The sequence below is a fragment of the Equus caballus genome, chromosome 2 (genome assembly GCF_041296265.1).
Source record: "Equus caballus isolate H_3958 breed thoroughbred chromosome 2, TB-T2T, whole genome shotgun sequence".
NCBI lineage: Eukaryota > Metazoa > Chordata > Mammalia > Perissodactyla > Equidae > Equus > Equus caballus.
The window spans coordinates 65033509-65048594 of NC_091685.1; the positions used below are offsets into that span (position 1 = coordinate 65033509).

Genomic DNA, 15086 nt, shown 5'->3' on the forward strand with positions numbered 1-15086 from the left:
GGTTCCCAGAGACATGGGTGGGAAAATTAGGGACCCATAAGGTTTCAGGTCTTTATCACCAGGATTAACCAGAACACCTACAGGACGTCTCAGATGTCCACTTTATTCATTTATTCACTCATTTATTAGCTGAATAGCTACTATGTGTCTGCCCTGCTGGGGAAGATGCACATGGCGGGCTGATTCCACTGCCAGGTGATAAGGGATGTAACCAAAATCTTCTTGAGTCCTGTGGAAGCTAGGGGAAGAGATGCCAGGGGCCCCAGGGTCAAGGAAGTCTGAACTAGGTTTGGATAGTGAGTGGGATGGCATTAGACAAGTGATGGGAGTGAGGGTCACCCCAGTTGGGGGTGGGGGGGCGTTGCTGTGGGAGGCTTCTGGAAAGCAGAAGGTTGACCATTGGGGCACTCACATGGGGCCAAGCCAGGTGTTGTGAGTCCTGAAGCTTGTCCAACTGCGAGGAGACTGGCCAAGCGAATACATTACCAGGGCTGCCCCAGGACCCTGTGTAAGTGAGAGGCCCAGAGGAATGGACCTCCTTGGCTTCACGTGAAACCGCCTCTGCGTGTGCTCACCCTGTGCACTGCGGGCGATGAGCAAGTGCTGAAGGATCTTAAGGAAAGTAGTGAAATGGTAACATCCACGTTTTAGAAAAATAACTTATAACTGTGCATACCCATTAGTTCTCATCAGCCAAAGCAAAAAGCGCTCTTGTCGCGGGGACAGTTGGGTGACTGCCAGAACGGGCAGTTAAAACTCTAAAATACCCCTGGCTTCTGGGAATGGCTGTTTCACTCAAAGCTGACAAAAGTGAAAGAGCAGCCCTGTCGCCTGCCTGTTTCCTGCCTTCCAGAGGCAGGGACAACGCCCCCGCCCCCCTCCATATGTCCTGGAATGAAATACGCCCATGTGGCAGTGTCAAGGGCCCGTGTCCTGGATAGACACGGCTGGACAAGCCCTCCAGCCAGCTAATGACCCTGCAGACTGCCACTGTCAGCTGGCCACAGCGCACAGTGGTGGGCCTGGGCGGCCATGAATCCAGGTTCATCTCACTTTGGCCCCGTTACTTCCTCTTTGCAGGCTCTTTCTCTCCCTGGGCTGTACCAGGTGTGAACTGGACCATATGTAATTTTATTCCATGGTGAAGCACTAAAATGCCTCTAGCTGTGCGACTGTTCAGTGACTGCTGCCAACAAATGTGTCTGTCGCCGTGCTGAAACGCCAGCCTCTACCGGTTGAGCAGGGTAAGCCACACCGCACCACCTCCCTCCCTGGGCCTCAGTGTCCCTGGCAGCGCAATGGGGTGGATGGATGACGGGGCCCCACCTAGGGCTGTGGATGAGAAATAGCCCATAAAACTTGCTGTAAAACTCCCTACATCTATAAAGTGCTATTAAGTAATGACTATAGATTATGATCCAAATTGAGGGATGAACATAAGCCTATCTGGGCCCTCCCAAGACCCACTCCTTGGCCCAGAGGGCCTCGGAGAACACAGGCTCTCCTTGACTTGAACAAGTTACAACTGCTTCCCCACAGAGAGAAGCCAGACATGGGTGACCTGCAAAGGGACTGAGTAATCGGCAGTTTTTTCCAGGCATTCCTTGGTTGTGGTTTTAATCCTACACCTCACAGGACATTACATCCTTCACTTACTGACCCGTGTACTCCACTGCCTTCTCCACGACATCCCGTCACATTTTGAGAGCCCACACTGTCTGTTATACCACAACCATAAGTGCATAGGAAAGGGGGCAATCTAGGTATTTTTCAAGATTATTTCAAAAAGAAGGAAGAAAATGTGGTAGCCTTAAGTAAGCAAAGAATTGGGCAGAACTTCCTATCCTGAGACAGTCTGATAATCACCTCCTTCCATTTTACAAGTGTGAAGTCATCCAGAGGAGAAAATTGTTCCACAAGTAGGCAGTGAATTAGTCTTTTCTTTCAATATTAACACAACACTGTTTCCAATGTCCAAAATTAGGCTTTCTCTCTTTACCATAACTCATAAAACAAAATAAACCACCCCTACAAGATAACTTTTTAAAATAAAAAAGTTGGCATAGAAAACATTTTGACCAATACTATAAGCAGCACTGGGCATAATATCTATGCCTCAGTTGAAACCTTTTTCTTTTTGCAAAACTCTGTTTCAAATGATAAAATGGTCATGGTACAAAACATTTATTTAAATTAAATATTTTAGACAAATCAATATCTACAACCGTCCCAAAGCATGTGTAGTTCTTACAAAAAATGGAACAGTTTAGCTTAACGTCTGCGATACTGTTTTACAAGGTCATTAATAGACATTCTGGACTGCACCACAATCATATTGTCAATGACTTGCTATTTATTACCATGGCATATACAGTAACAGCATAAAGATTAATTATATCTTATAAGTGATTTTACAATTGGACTCCTTGGAAGGAAAAAAAAGAGTCAACAATACAAAATATAAGGTGAAAATAATAGGAGAATATATAAAAACACTTACATAGTTCATACAGGCAATAATACACTAGAAGCAAAAGACAGACAACTGTCTTTTAGCTCACTGCCAGGTATGTTCCTTCAAAGGAGGTTCGGGAGAAGGATGGAATGTCTTTGGGGTGGATCAGAGCTCAGAACCATTCTGTGGATCACAGTGCGCTTCTGTTCTTTGGGAAGGAAGTGTGACGGAGGGGAAGCTGTTTTGAAGTGCTGGCGGGAGATGTTACCTGAAGAACCAGCAGGCTGGGGCGGAAAGCAAATGCCCTTCTCAGTGGCAGGAACTGTGCTTGGGACTGTGCAGGCAGGGGGTGTTTGAATCAGTGGCCACTTCCAGAATGAAGGAAGAAGAGAAAGAGAAATCCCAGGACAGGGAGGAAGGGAGACCGACACAGCGGGAAGAGCGTCCTTCCGTCTCTGCGGAGGGAGGGTGTGCTGAAACCTAGCTCAAGAAATCAACACACGCTGATTCATTCGTGGAAAGCGATGCTGCTTTGATGAAATTCCTTTTAGGTGCCTTGCTCTTGGGGTCATTAGGACCAGGGAGTTGACAAGAAGTTGCCCACGTCAACAAGAGTACCTGACTGAAGGTGCAGACACGCATTTAAGATTGTGCCTGAAGGCGTGCGTGCTGTGTGTGTCTCACACACACCGACTACATATATTCAGGCTGTGTATATTCTCTTGAAATGTGTGTGTAATAAAAAAATAACTTACCTAAGAAACGTATTTTTTAAAAAACAGCTTGAATTCAATCTCATTTTCGGTGATACAGTCAACCCTAATGGTTAATTTCCCAAATCAAGATGAGTATTTTTTTCTCAAATTGCAAGAGTCCTTTTGGAAGATTGGGATCACTCTGGAAGGCAGTGCAAGTGCAGGAGGCCTCACGTCCTTGGGCTGTGCACACTGAATTATCACCAGGTTGCACTTTAACGCGCTTGCTAACCAGTCAAACTTTGGTTTCCTTTTAGCTAGCTTTGAGAGAATCCTAAATCAGAAAACCTGGAGCAGAAGGGACCTCAGATGAGGGAAAGGACTGGAAGGGGAGCAAAGGCTAGTCGGGGCTTCACTAGCCCTCTGAGGCAGAACTGGGACGGGATCCAGGGGCCCTGGATTCGAGCTCAGGCTCTCCCCACCTGAAGGACCCAAAGATCAGGTACCCGACCCTAGCGGCTGTGTCCGAAGCAGGAGAGGCGCGAATGTTGTTGGGCTGTTCACACGTTTGTTTCCCTGACGGGGACAGGGGGGAGAGTGCAGTGAAAACCTACCTACCGGGAAACAGCGTCTTTCAGCAACCACCTCGCCCTCTTCCCAGGCTGTAGCCAATGAAAACTCATTTGAAGGAATATACTCAAAACGCAGGCTGCAGGGAGTGGGGGCACCGGGAAGGGGGCGGAGGGGGCGCTTGGAGCCGCAGAGCCGCGTTCCTCTGGCTGGCAGTTCACACCTGCGACCCCGGGGCAGCTGGAGGAAAGCTGGTAGCTGCGCGGGGTCCGCTGGGCTCAGAGCGCTGGAGGAGAGGGCGGCAAGGCAGGGCTGGACTGGCTGCCTCGGCTCTATGACACGCTGTAGCTGTTGTAGTACGTGGCTGTGGCATCAGCCAGCACGGAGATGAGGCTGGTCTCTGTGGGGCCCGTCGGTGTCACCTGGGAGACCGCGGCATGCCCACTGAGGGCCACGGCCCCTGCGGCAGAGTCCGGGTGGCCAGGAGTGTTCAAATACTGGTCGAACTCATTGCGATCCATGTCCCCCAGGAGTTCCACTTGGCTCAGCTGATCCAGGGCGTCAAAGCCGGGGTGTTCGGGAGGGGGAGAGAGCTGGCCCAGGTGGGCATGGAGGTTGGAGTGGAGAGGATGGTAGGTGGCAGGGGAGTAATAGGCAGGAGATGGAGGACAGCCCGGTACAGCTGACATCATAGAGACGCCCGGGGACTGGCCGAGGGCCAGGGAGCCCAGGGCATGGCCGCAATGGAGGGGGCTGGGGGCGTACTCCGGTGAGAAAGGGGGCCCTTGCAGGTGGGGGATGCGGCGGGAGTGCGCATGCTCCTCCTGGCACGGGGAGGAGAAGAAGGTCTGCTCCGGCTCCAGCACGTCCAGGGGCGACATTTCCGGGGGCGTAGGCAGCCCGTACGGGTAGGTGTCCGCGCTGCCCGGGGTGCCGCCGCCGCCGCCAGCCGGCCCTTCGTGGTAGCAGCCCCGCAGGCTGGGCAGGGTGGCGCCGGGGGAGTACTCACCCCTGTCCTCCTTCTCCCCCGGTGCCCCGCGGCCGCCGGCCCGCTTCTCAGGCAGGGCGTTCTGGTCTCGGGAGAGGGAGCTCAGGAGGAAGCCGGGGTCCACGCGCTTGCAGAGGCGCTTGGCCTGCTTCTTCCTGCGAGGGCGGTACTTGTAGTTGGGGTAGTCCTGCATGTGCTGCAGCCGCAGCCGCTCCGCCTCGTCCACGTAGGGCCTCTTCTGGGACAGCGTCAGCGCCTTCCATGACTTTCCTGCTCACACAAGTCAGAGAAGGCGGCGTTCAGCATCTGCGCTGCTTGGGCCGGCCTTGCCCCGGCTCAGACTCCTGCCTCCAAGCATCCCACACGCACACGCAGTCCGCCTCCCTCCCTCATCCCACCCCACCCGCTGGCCCCCAGCTCTCCAACAAGGACACAACACTGCACTCCCCGCACCCTCTTCCCAGCCAAGATCCTGCCCGCACTATGAGGCCAAGCCACCGCTCCCACCTGCATCCCGCAAAACCATCTCATGCCAACTACAAACACAGTCACATCACCACTCATATCAACGCCACCAGATAACATGAGCATAGAAACCATGCGGGGTTCACAGTGAAAGCCCCACCTGACCCAATGTCAGCCACAACACAAAAACAGGTAACTGCGACAACACTGATTTGGGCTCTTTTTACCCTCGGAGGGCCAGTCCTAATCATTTTAATGAAAACTCTCTGCCTTCATTGATGATCATTGATTATCGCTGCCTCTCAGGAGGTGATACTATAATATTCATTTATGGCCTAAATCTCACCGGCCTTCTTGTGAGGGAACTTGGGCACAGTCAATAGTTTCACAGATGTACGTAAATTACAGGATCTCACTTAGGGTACTAGACAATTGTCCCTTACATCTGAAAGTCAAGTAGGACCCTGCCATATTAAGACCTGACAGTGGCCAAAATGCTAGCATCTGCCTGCAACATGCATGTATGTATCACACACAGGCTTGCACATGCATGCACACACGTGCACACACACAAGCTACGGCTTCCAGCCATCTACTTAGGACCCTCTGACTGTGGCAGGGGCACCTGCTCATCCATTGACACCTCCCTACAGAAGCAAATTCCTTACGTGCCCTGGGTCTCTAGTTTCCTCGCTATAAAATATATTGTGATATTACCCAACTCACAACTCTCTCCTTAAGAAGCATCCCACTCTGGTACCCGCTGGTGCTAAGATGCTGGTTTCACTTGTATTTTCTATTCGTCCTTACTCGCTTGTGTGTTTGGTAAATCGCTCTAGCATCTCTTTCATCTCTCACAGTACACTGTACATCCCTTCGACTGCAGGTTTTCTGCAGGCCGCTTCTGAACCCCTAAACGGTCATCTTCTAGGATGGACTTGGGATTTCACAACTTTGACAAGTTCCCCCATGACCCTAATATATCCTGAAGTTTGAGACCAACTAGCCCAGAGGGCAGGTGGCCCCCAAGCCCTGTAAGGAAAGGGGCCACATCTACCCAAAGCACCCAACACAGGGCTGAGTATGGAGCAGTATGCACGGCCGCCCTCGGTGCCTGTGCTGGCTGGCTCTGCACGCCAGGCCCTCAGAGGAGGCTGGAGAAGGGCGACTATTAAAGGTGTTCTACCATTGGGATGAAAGTTTATAACTATTCTGACAGAATTGACAATTAATGTAATTAGCTGTCACTTAAAAGGGCAACTGGAAAGTGTTAGAAACTCCAGATTTGGGGTTGGTCAAGAGTTCCCAGCCTGCGGGTGAGGCTACAAAGTTGTTGCAAGATGCCCAAGATCCAGACGCACCCCACACCCTGTCTGTGGACTGAGTATAAAATGTGACTCTAGTTTCTAAGTGTACCTGAATGTGGTATCATTAATAAAATATAGGTTCATTTTAAATGCTACTAAATGTATAACTGTCTTTGTGTTCTTTCTTATACATAATACACCAAACAGCCTAGTCCTGCTTGTGAAGTTTTTAATTTAAAGATTGAAAAGCTAGGGGTCAGAAAAGTCGGGACTCTCACCTTCAGCTCTTTCCTTTTCTGGGTGAGAAAGGAAAGGAGTGGGCAAGATCCCAGGGGTGGGAGTAGATTACCCTGCTCCCTATGGAGTAGAAAGTCCGCATTTGAAAAAGCAACACCATGTTAGTTTCTCTTGCCCAGTGCCAGGGGCTGTGTGGTTAAGCAGGAAGGAATCAGTGTCTTTCCTGCAAAACGAACTCTAACCTCTGGCAGCCCAAGTGCAAAGTGCCAACAGGGATCAGCTCACAGGAGGTGTTTGCCACCTCAGTCCCTTCACCTGCCCTTTCCCTGAGCGGGCAGCCTCCATCCTGCAAGGCTTCCCAGCCTGCGTTCTCCCAGCTCGGGCTGGGCCTGCAGCGGAAGCCCACTCTGTCCTGGTCGCTAGAGCTGCGCTCGGGCCACAGGCACAGCGCTCTGGGTCACCAAAAGACATTCAAGGGACCACAAAAAAGAGTTTTCGGTTCTGAAGAAAACCAGAAATTTTTAGGTCAAAGAAAATGTCTGATTATTGTATATATTAATATGTTTCTCCTTATACCAACACAGTATAAAATAGGATTTCTAACATTTTTATGGAGGCAGGTGCTCCCTAAGACAGTGGCGCACGAACGCGTCCTGGGCACTGCGAGCAGAGGCTGTGCCGGTGCGAGGCTCTTTGAAACCAGCTCTCCCCCACCCGCTTTGACAGAGCCGAGACCCCAGGCCGGACCCTCGCCTGCGGCTGAGCCAGCAAAAAGGTGGGCGTCAGCCTCCCTCCGCGGCTCCGACTGGAAGGAGCCCAGAGCGCCAACGGAAAAAGGAAAACGGCTCCGCTCTGGGTCGGGTGGGGTCGGGGAGGGCAGGGCCAGCCTCCGGTGACCACACACTGTCCCTTCTCACAAGGCCCAGAGCCCGCTGAACACACACGGTGCTTTGAAAGGTTTCCACCGGTTAACATGAACGAAAAGACAATCCGCGTGGAAGGGCAGGGAGGTGACAGCAGGGCAGAGCGGGAAAACGCTCAGCTCACGACAAGGGAGAGAACAGAAACCCCGACCCCAACTCCGGGGTTTCGGACGTGCCCGAACAGCCTCTCTCTGGGCGCCTTGGCCTGGCTTGTCCCCGTCCCCAGTCCGGCCACCCCTGCTGGGACTGCGCAGCGGCACTGGGGAAGCAGCGGGCTCCAGGACAGACCCTCACTGGCCGCCCTACGGATCAGAATCAAACTAGCTACAGTCCTGCAATTGAGAAGTAGGATATTGAATAGAGTCTGTTTGCGTAGACTCTTGCTGTTGGTTCGATAATTAAGTTAAAGCGGGGATGCCCTCCCGCAAGGTCTCTCCACGAATATTCGTTAGCAACAGTTAAAACCTCCCTCTGCGATTGTGCCCCTGGTAAACTTCAGGGAAGGATGGGCTTTCCCGCTGCGGTATTCCTCCCGGCAAAAGCCGGTTCCACCCTCCCTCGGCGTTTCCGTCCCGGCCTGTCGGTGCGCGCAGGTTCCCGTCGCCAGGCGACCCGGGCCTGGCCGCTGGGGCCCCAAATTCCGCTCCTGCCCTGGCGAGTGGGCCTCCCGGCCACCCTGGCGGGCCGTGCGGTTTCACTTTGGGCCTCGCCCAGGTGTCCTGCTCTGAACCCGGGCCACCGTGCACACACCTATGTTCGCACAGATGCCCATCCTCGCCGGCACAGCGTGCGCCCCGGCTCCCCGCGCGGACCCGCACGCCAGGCCCACCTCTGCCCGCGCCCCTGGCCCGCCGACCTCGGGGCGCCCCGCCCGCTCACTCACCCAGCATCTTGCTGAGCTCGGCGTTGTGCAGGTCCGGGTTCTGCACCGCCAGACGTTTCCTCTCGTCTTTGGCCCACACCATGAAGGCATTCATGGGCCGCCGGATACGGCTCTCCGAGCCCTTGTCCCCTGGCGGGCGGGGGGCGGCCGGCGGCGACAGCCCGTCCGACAGCTCAGCTTCCAGAGCCGGGCACTCGAGCCCCTCGGGCCACGGGTAAGCTCCCAGCAGCGAGGCCATGGCCGCACAGGGGTCGCCTCGCTTCGCCTCGCCGGGTCGGCGCTGACCTGGCCCTCGCACCGGTCGGGGCGTCCAACTTGACGGGCAGCCGCGGCCCGGCCCCTTATTTATCAGCTTCGGGCGGCCGCGTCCTCCAATGACTCTCGAAGGCGGCGCGGCCCCTCCCTCTGTCTCGGCCCGGGCCCCCTCCCTGCGTCCTGGGCCGCCGCGTCCCCGCTCCGACCTGCGGGAGGGGGTGAGGGGAGGGCCGCTTCCCTGTGCCCGCCCCCGGCCCGCCTCTCCGGCCTCCCGGGTCCCTCCCGGGTGCCCCCCGGGGATCCGCGCCCCGCCGCCCTGGGGCCGCCTCTCGTCCCGCCCGCTCCGGGCGCAGGTGCCGCAGAGCCGGGAGGCGGGCGCCGCTGGCAATCACCTTGCTGGCGAGCGGGAACCGGCCTCCAGCCCCGTCCCGCCTGGCCAGACTCCACCAACGCGCCCCGCGCGTGGAATCCTACGGGGTGCCGAAGCCGACAGGTTTCGCTGGGAATGCCTGGGCGCCGGGAACCTTGACCGTGAATCCCCCAGAGCAGCCCGTGAACCGTCCTTAAGAGGACACCCCTACCATTTTTCTAAAATGCGCCGGGCTTCAGCAACCTCGCCCCCAACCAACTCCAGCGGCCAGACGCCGGCAGGGGCTGGAGCAGGATCCAGCATCGGGTTCTACGCACTGCCCACCCGGGGGCCCCTCAGCGCCCCGTAGCATCTGGCTCTAGGGAGGGCGGGGCCGCGTTCTCAGTTCTCCTTTATTCACTCTGCCATCTGATTTCTCTCTTCTTACACCCCTACCCCCACCCCACCCTAGTCTCCGGTGTCCGGGTCTCAGCTCCCCGGCCCTCCCCCCCACCCCAGCTCTTCTCTCGCGGAATTCCCTTCTCATCGGATTTTCTCTTTTCTCCTCCGACCAGCACTCCTACTGCTCGGAGTGGAGTCGCTCCGGCCCTCCCCTCCCGCGTGCCCTATGGCTTTGACACGACCTGGGAGCTCCTGAGTGCCCCTCATCCTGACTCCCCTGGGTAGAGGGGGCTGCAGGTTCTTCGCCTGCGCTCAGCTCGGAGGGCTGCAAGCTGAGAGCTCACGGCGGTCCCTCGCGGACGAACCCGTGCCTCCAAGGACAGCTCCCGCGTCACCCTGCTTCGGGTGAGTAGGGCTGTTCCTCCGGCTCTTATCAGCGCCGGCACACAGTAGGCGCTTAGGAACTGCCGAATAAGTGAATGAATAAATGAGTGAGTAAATATGGCTTAGACAACCTACTGTATCGAACACGGCCGTCCGAAGACTTGACTAGATCCGGGAATTCAATCTACAAATATTTACTGAGCGCCACCCCTGTGCAGGGCTCCGCAGAGGTGACCCTGAAAGGAGGTAGTATTGTCATGGGGGGACTGGGCTGTCTGGAGTCAGGACCTGTCGTCAGTGTTTGGGTTACTTAATGCGTGACTCTGGGCAAGTCAGCTCTCTCTCTAGGCCTCCTTTCCTAATCCTAAAATGAGATCGATGATAAGGCTGAACTCACAGGGTGGTCGTGAAGATTTGGTGAGATAACATACGTGAAAGCTCAAACTCTGTACGTGATGGTTGATGTGATAAAACTGTAGACATAAAGCCCATTAGTTCTAAGTCTGAGTTTCAAGGTCCCAGAGGTCAGTGACTAGGTTCACACGCGCCTTGTGTGCAACGTGCACTCCCGGACGGCCCCACGGCGGGGCATGTGAATGGAGAAACGCAACTTCGCCGTTTTTAAGTCCTAATTTTAACCTATAGAGTCCCTGGTAATTTTCGTCTGAGGACAGGCTTTCCGCATAAAATAGATTGATTAGTTTTCCTCTCCCCTCCAGCCAGGATCCAGGAGCAGCGCTCTAGGCCCGCACGTTCCACCCGCGGCTCTCGCGGGCCGCTGTCCGGCGCGGGGCGCGGCGCTGGCTGGAAAGCGGGTGCCCCGCAGCCGGGAGAGCATCCTGGAGCCCAAGGTGGAGTGTCGGGGCTGGCTGGCACTGGGGAGATGAGGAGAGAATGTGTCCGCGGTCTAGGAGGACTTCCCTACTCCGGGAAGCCTAAGCCATTTCCTGTGTTGGACCCCTCTGCCAGAAATCCCTCAAGAATCCCCAGGCCAGAATGCTCTGGGAACCGCGGGGAGCTCGGGCCACGCCCGCCAAGGGAGAGCATCTCATTGGTGGGGGCAGGGAGAGGGATCCCTGTACGGGGACTTGGCACAACAATGAAGGGCCCTGAAAGAACCCGACTCCGACCCTTTCTAACCCCACCAGTGCTCCAGAGGCCTCTAGGGGACAGCGCCCCCTTGCCCGCCGCAGACGTCTCCACTCCCGCCTCCGGCCTCTGGCGCCGCCGCTGCGTGGTTCCGGAGCAGAGCGCACACACAGTGCGGCGGCGCCCGAGCACCGGGTTAGGGGGATGCGCGAGCCTGGGGGCGCGCAGAGCGGTCAAGTTGGATTCCAGAGACCGATGGCAAAAATGGAGAAAACGGCGGGGGCGGAGGCAGAGGGAATACGTATTGTGATTGTTGTTTCCAATTGTTTAATTTCTTGCATTTCGTCCAGAAAGAGCGCGCGAGCCTGGGTTGTCCAGGACCTGGGCGCTAATGGCCACATAGCTAGCAGGGGCGTCGCACAAGTGTGTGAGCTGCCTGCACGCGGGAACCTGGGCTCTTCTGCTTGCTCCATTCCTTCTTTTTAAAATTAATTTGCACCCATGCATTGCTTCACCTGGGAAACTTCATTCGAGCTTGCCCTGCTGCGGGCGGCGCTAAGGGACGCGAGGTCGCTGTGACCCTGCTGCTTCTCTGGTCACTGTGACCTTCAGTCCTCCGGAGCTCCGCCTAGACCCCAAGCGTCCCCGAAGCCCTGGGCTCAGGGGGCTGAGCCAAAGGGCCAAGGCTAGTGCTGACCGCGGCATCCCTGACACCTGCTCTGGCCAGCGCCGGGCCCATCACCGCGGCCACTTGTCGGTCCAGAGGCTCATCGGTCCTGAATCTGCAAGCACCGAACGTGGAGACGTAGGGGCTGCGGGGCCAGGTCCCGCGGGTGGTTGCACCTGAGGCAAGGATGGGATGGGGGTTCCTACAGACACGACAGGGGACAAGCAGAGTTGGAGCGGTGGGTCCGCGTGTGATGACTCGGGGGCACAGTGGACACCGCGCGGGCACCACGCAGCTGACCGCACCGCAAACAGACGTGAGCTTAGTCTTCCCGCGTGTATTGCGTGAACTGCGCTGTCGCTCTTTCTTAAATGACTTTTTCTTTCTTTCCTTTTTCTTTTTCCTTTCCTCCTTCCCCACTTCCCTCCCTCCTTCTCCTCCCGTCCCCTCCTTCCCACCACCTCTCTCCCCTGCTTGCCCATCCTCCTCCCTTTTCTTCTCTCCCCCCTCCCTCCCATCTTTTGTCTTTAGCTCTAAAGTTCCCTGAACATCGGTTTCCAGGAACACAGCACTTGATGTCAGAAACCTCCCCTGCGTGTGTCAGTTTGTAAGTTGCTGCAACTGACTAGCAGTGTGATGGTAGTCCATTTACCTGATCTCAGCCTCAGATTCTTCACGGGTAAAATGGGCATAATACAGGATAACTGATATAGTATATGTGAAAGCGCCTCATATGCTTTAAAGAACTGTGAAATGTTATAAAATAAAGAATGGATGAAAATTTTAATAAAATTAATAGGGTTGGGTCTCCAAAACTTTCTCCTGGAGGAACTTTCCTTACGCTATTCCAAACTGAAGAATTTTGGTGAGTCTAGGGGAAGGAGGAGGGGAATTGGCACACATTCCCTGCCCAGACCTGCAGCCCTAGCACCAGAGCTCGGCACCGGGCTGGTGGAGCCTCAGCTCCTGGCCCTTGTGTCTGCAAGTTTTGTGTGTGTTTTGCTGATGCTTTTTGTCCCTCACACCAGGCTAGAGGTCAAAGTTATCATCACCACCGTCATCTTTGCTCACACTGATTTATCTGTACTTGACTGACAGTCTCTGCAAAGGTCACTGACTGGCTCCTCCACACAACCCTCTGTGAAGCAGGCAGCCCAAGTCACAGCACTAAGCTGTCTCCTCGATGAGGCAGGTGAGGGGGCAGCATGCCAGTGGCAGAGCAGAGGCCTGAGTGCACATCTCTTGCACTCATGCCTTTGTCCCCTGGTTCCGGGGCTGCCCCAGGTCAGCGCCCAGTCCTCACCAGGGCCCCAGGCCAGAGAGAAGGTTTTCAACCAGCCTCTGCATCTCCCCCTGCCCTTGTGCCCTCTCCAGTCTGATCTCTCTAAGTTCCATTGGACCTTTCCTCATCCAAAGGGTGCTTGAAGTTCAAGGTAACGTGAAAAGCAAATGGGCCCCGGGTGAGGTGCATGCTGGAAAGCAGGAGCTCTGGCCCCGGCGTGCCGGCAGCCCTCTCCCCACCACTCAAGGCTGGTCCAACAACCAGAAGCTCTGACTTCCCTCTCAGAGGCTGCACTCAGAGTTCCTCTCTTTTAACCCCAGAAATCTCTTCATAGTCATTTAGGAGAAATTCACCAAGGTCCCTAATTTGGGGGGTTATTAAACCACACAGCAGGGGTTTAAGATGTAGGCTTACCCGAGTGGACTGGAGGCAAGCAGGACACAAGGACACCTGCACAGAGTTTCTTATGAGGATCTTACGTTTAACAGCTTTTCTACAGGGGACTAGGGGAAAAGAAATAGGGTTTTCAGACTACATTGTTCCTGAATGTGGGTAGTGTGGACTCCCTGACAACATCAAAACCCTTCTGTAAGAGGGACTTAGTAACAAAACATTGGAATACAGAACCCAAGTTTTCTTGGGACTGCCCAGAGCCGACTTCTCGGTCACTGCAGAATCCCCCTCTACACTTGTACGCTCGCCTCTGGTTAATCCTGTCTCACAATGGATGGTGGGAAGAACCCTGACTTGGAGCCAGAAGACACAGTCCAGTCCCATCCGCCGTAATGGCTATGCACCACGGAGCACGTCACTTAGCCACTGCCCTGGGTGGAGAGCCTCGTGAGGCAAGCGAGACGAAGGACGTGTCCGTGTTGTGTGCATCTCGAGGGCAGCACCGAGGTGAGCAAATGCTCCTTCTGGGATCTGTGTCTGCGTCTCCCTAGCACTGAGGCCCAGGAGAGTTCCGAGTCAAGAACAAACCTTCTCAACCTTAATTTCTCTCACTCCACTCTGCGCAGTGATCAGTTTTCCTTCTGTAAGGGCGTATGTGCACTGAAATGATCTTTATTTAGCTGGTCAGAAGCTAAACTTTCAGAAAATTTAGATGGAAAAAAACAGCAAATTACAAGAAAGAACTAACAGTTGGTTCAAGGGGTATGTTTCTATCTCTTTATCCTATTGTCTCTTTCCAAATGCCTAAGGGGAGGAAGGGAAACTGACTAGAAACTACCCATAAATAATACAAAATGGAAACTAGGTCTTTTCTTAGGCTGTCTGTACACATGTCTGATTTCTGGGGAGACAGTGTCAGGGTAATGACTGACAGCCTGAGGTAGCACTGATGGAGATCTGATCATGCGGTGCTTTGTCACCAGCCGACAACTCTGGTGTCAGAAGCCGACGACACTTCATATTTGTTTAGTTTGTGAGATTGCTTTAATGGATGGGCTTCAAACTACCATTACTTTGTGTTTTGTTTTTTAATACACTGTTCATTGAAGTACAGCGCGTCTACAGAACAGTGCACAGATGGGGCGTGCTGCCTGGGATGTCACAGAGTGCCCACAGCTGCATAAGCTGGGCTCACGTCACGAAGCAGTGTGACCAGCCCTACCACTTCACGGCTCCCTGTCAGCTCTAAACTGTAAGTTCCCTTAGGGCAGGGACCCAGGATCATTCTGGTTTAAAATATAGTATAGTCATAGAAAATTTGAGGTACAGTAAGGCCAACAGATCAGGAGACGATTGCCATTGCAAAGCTAATTATTCCCAGTTCCCGAGAGGGGCACACCATGCTATGGGGCCACATGGGGAAGCACTGGGAGGGGGAAACTGCGCGCAAGACCTTTACTGTAGTTTCCTTGGGAAGGAACGGGCGGGGCAGGGGAAGCAAGCCTAGGATCAGCTAGTCTGAATATTTTGGCCGGGCTCTGGGGCACAGGGGCTGTCCCTAGTTGTCTGGTATCTGGCCCTGGGGTGATTAGGACAGGTGGATAGTGGCCCTGAGAGCAAGAACCCATTAAAGGAGGTGTATGGGCTACAGGTTTGTACATGAAAAGTATACTAGCAGGGGAATTGTTTACTATCTCTCGGAATTGGCAAGTCCTGGGAGGGGCAGGCCTTCCAGGGTTGGC

General features: G+C 54.7%; 1 protein-coding gene and 1 long non-coding RNA gene across 3 annotated transcripts in view; one reads left to right on the forward strand and one right to left on the reverse strand.

Annotated features, from left to right (window-relative positions):
• RP1L1 (RP1 like 1) overlaps positions 1–9015 on the reverse strand; it is a 124578-nt gene extending 115563 nt beyond the window's left edge. The window contains exons 1-2 of one of the 2 annotated variants that reach the window (XM_023636251.2): positions 8524–9015; positions 2169–4978 (exon numbers count right to left, since the gene is read on the reverse strand). In XM_023636251.2, coding sequence (XP_023492019.1) covers positions 4053–4978; positions 8524–8761 — 1164 coding nt within the window. In that variant the 5' untranslated portion in view covers positions 8762–9015 and the 3' untranslated portion in view covers positions 2169–4052. Of the gene's footprint in view, positions 1–2168; positions 4979–8523 lie in introns of those variants that run through there. The other variant, XM_023636250.2, reaches the window with a different exon arrangement.
• A 58-nt stretch (positions 9016–9073) lies between these two features.
• On the forward strand, positions 9074–12484 carry LOC111772514 (uncharacterized). The gene is made up of 3 exons (XR_002806414.2): positions 9074–9271; positions 9703–9934; positions 10633–12484. It is a non-coding gene; the product is annotated as an uncharacterized lncRNA (long non-coding RNA).
• Positions 12485–15086: the final 2602 nt, after the last annotated feature.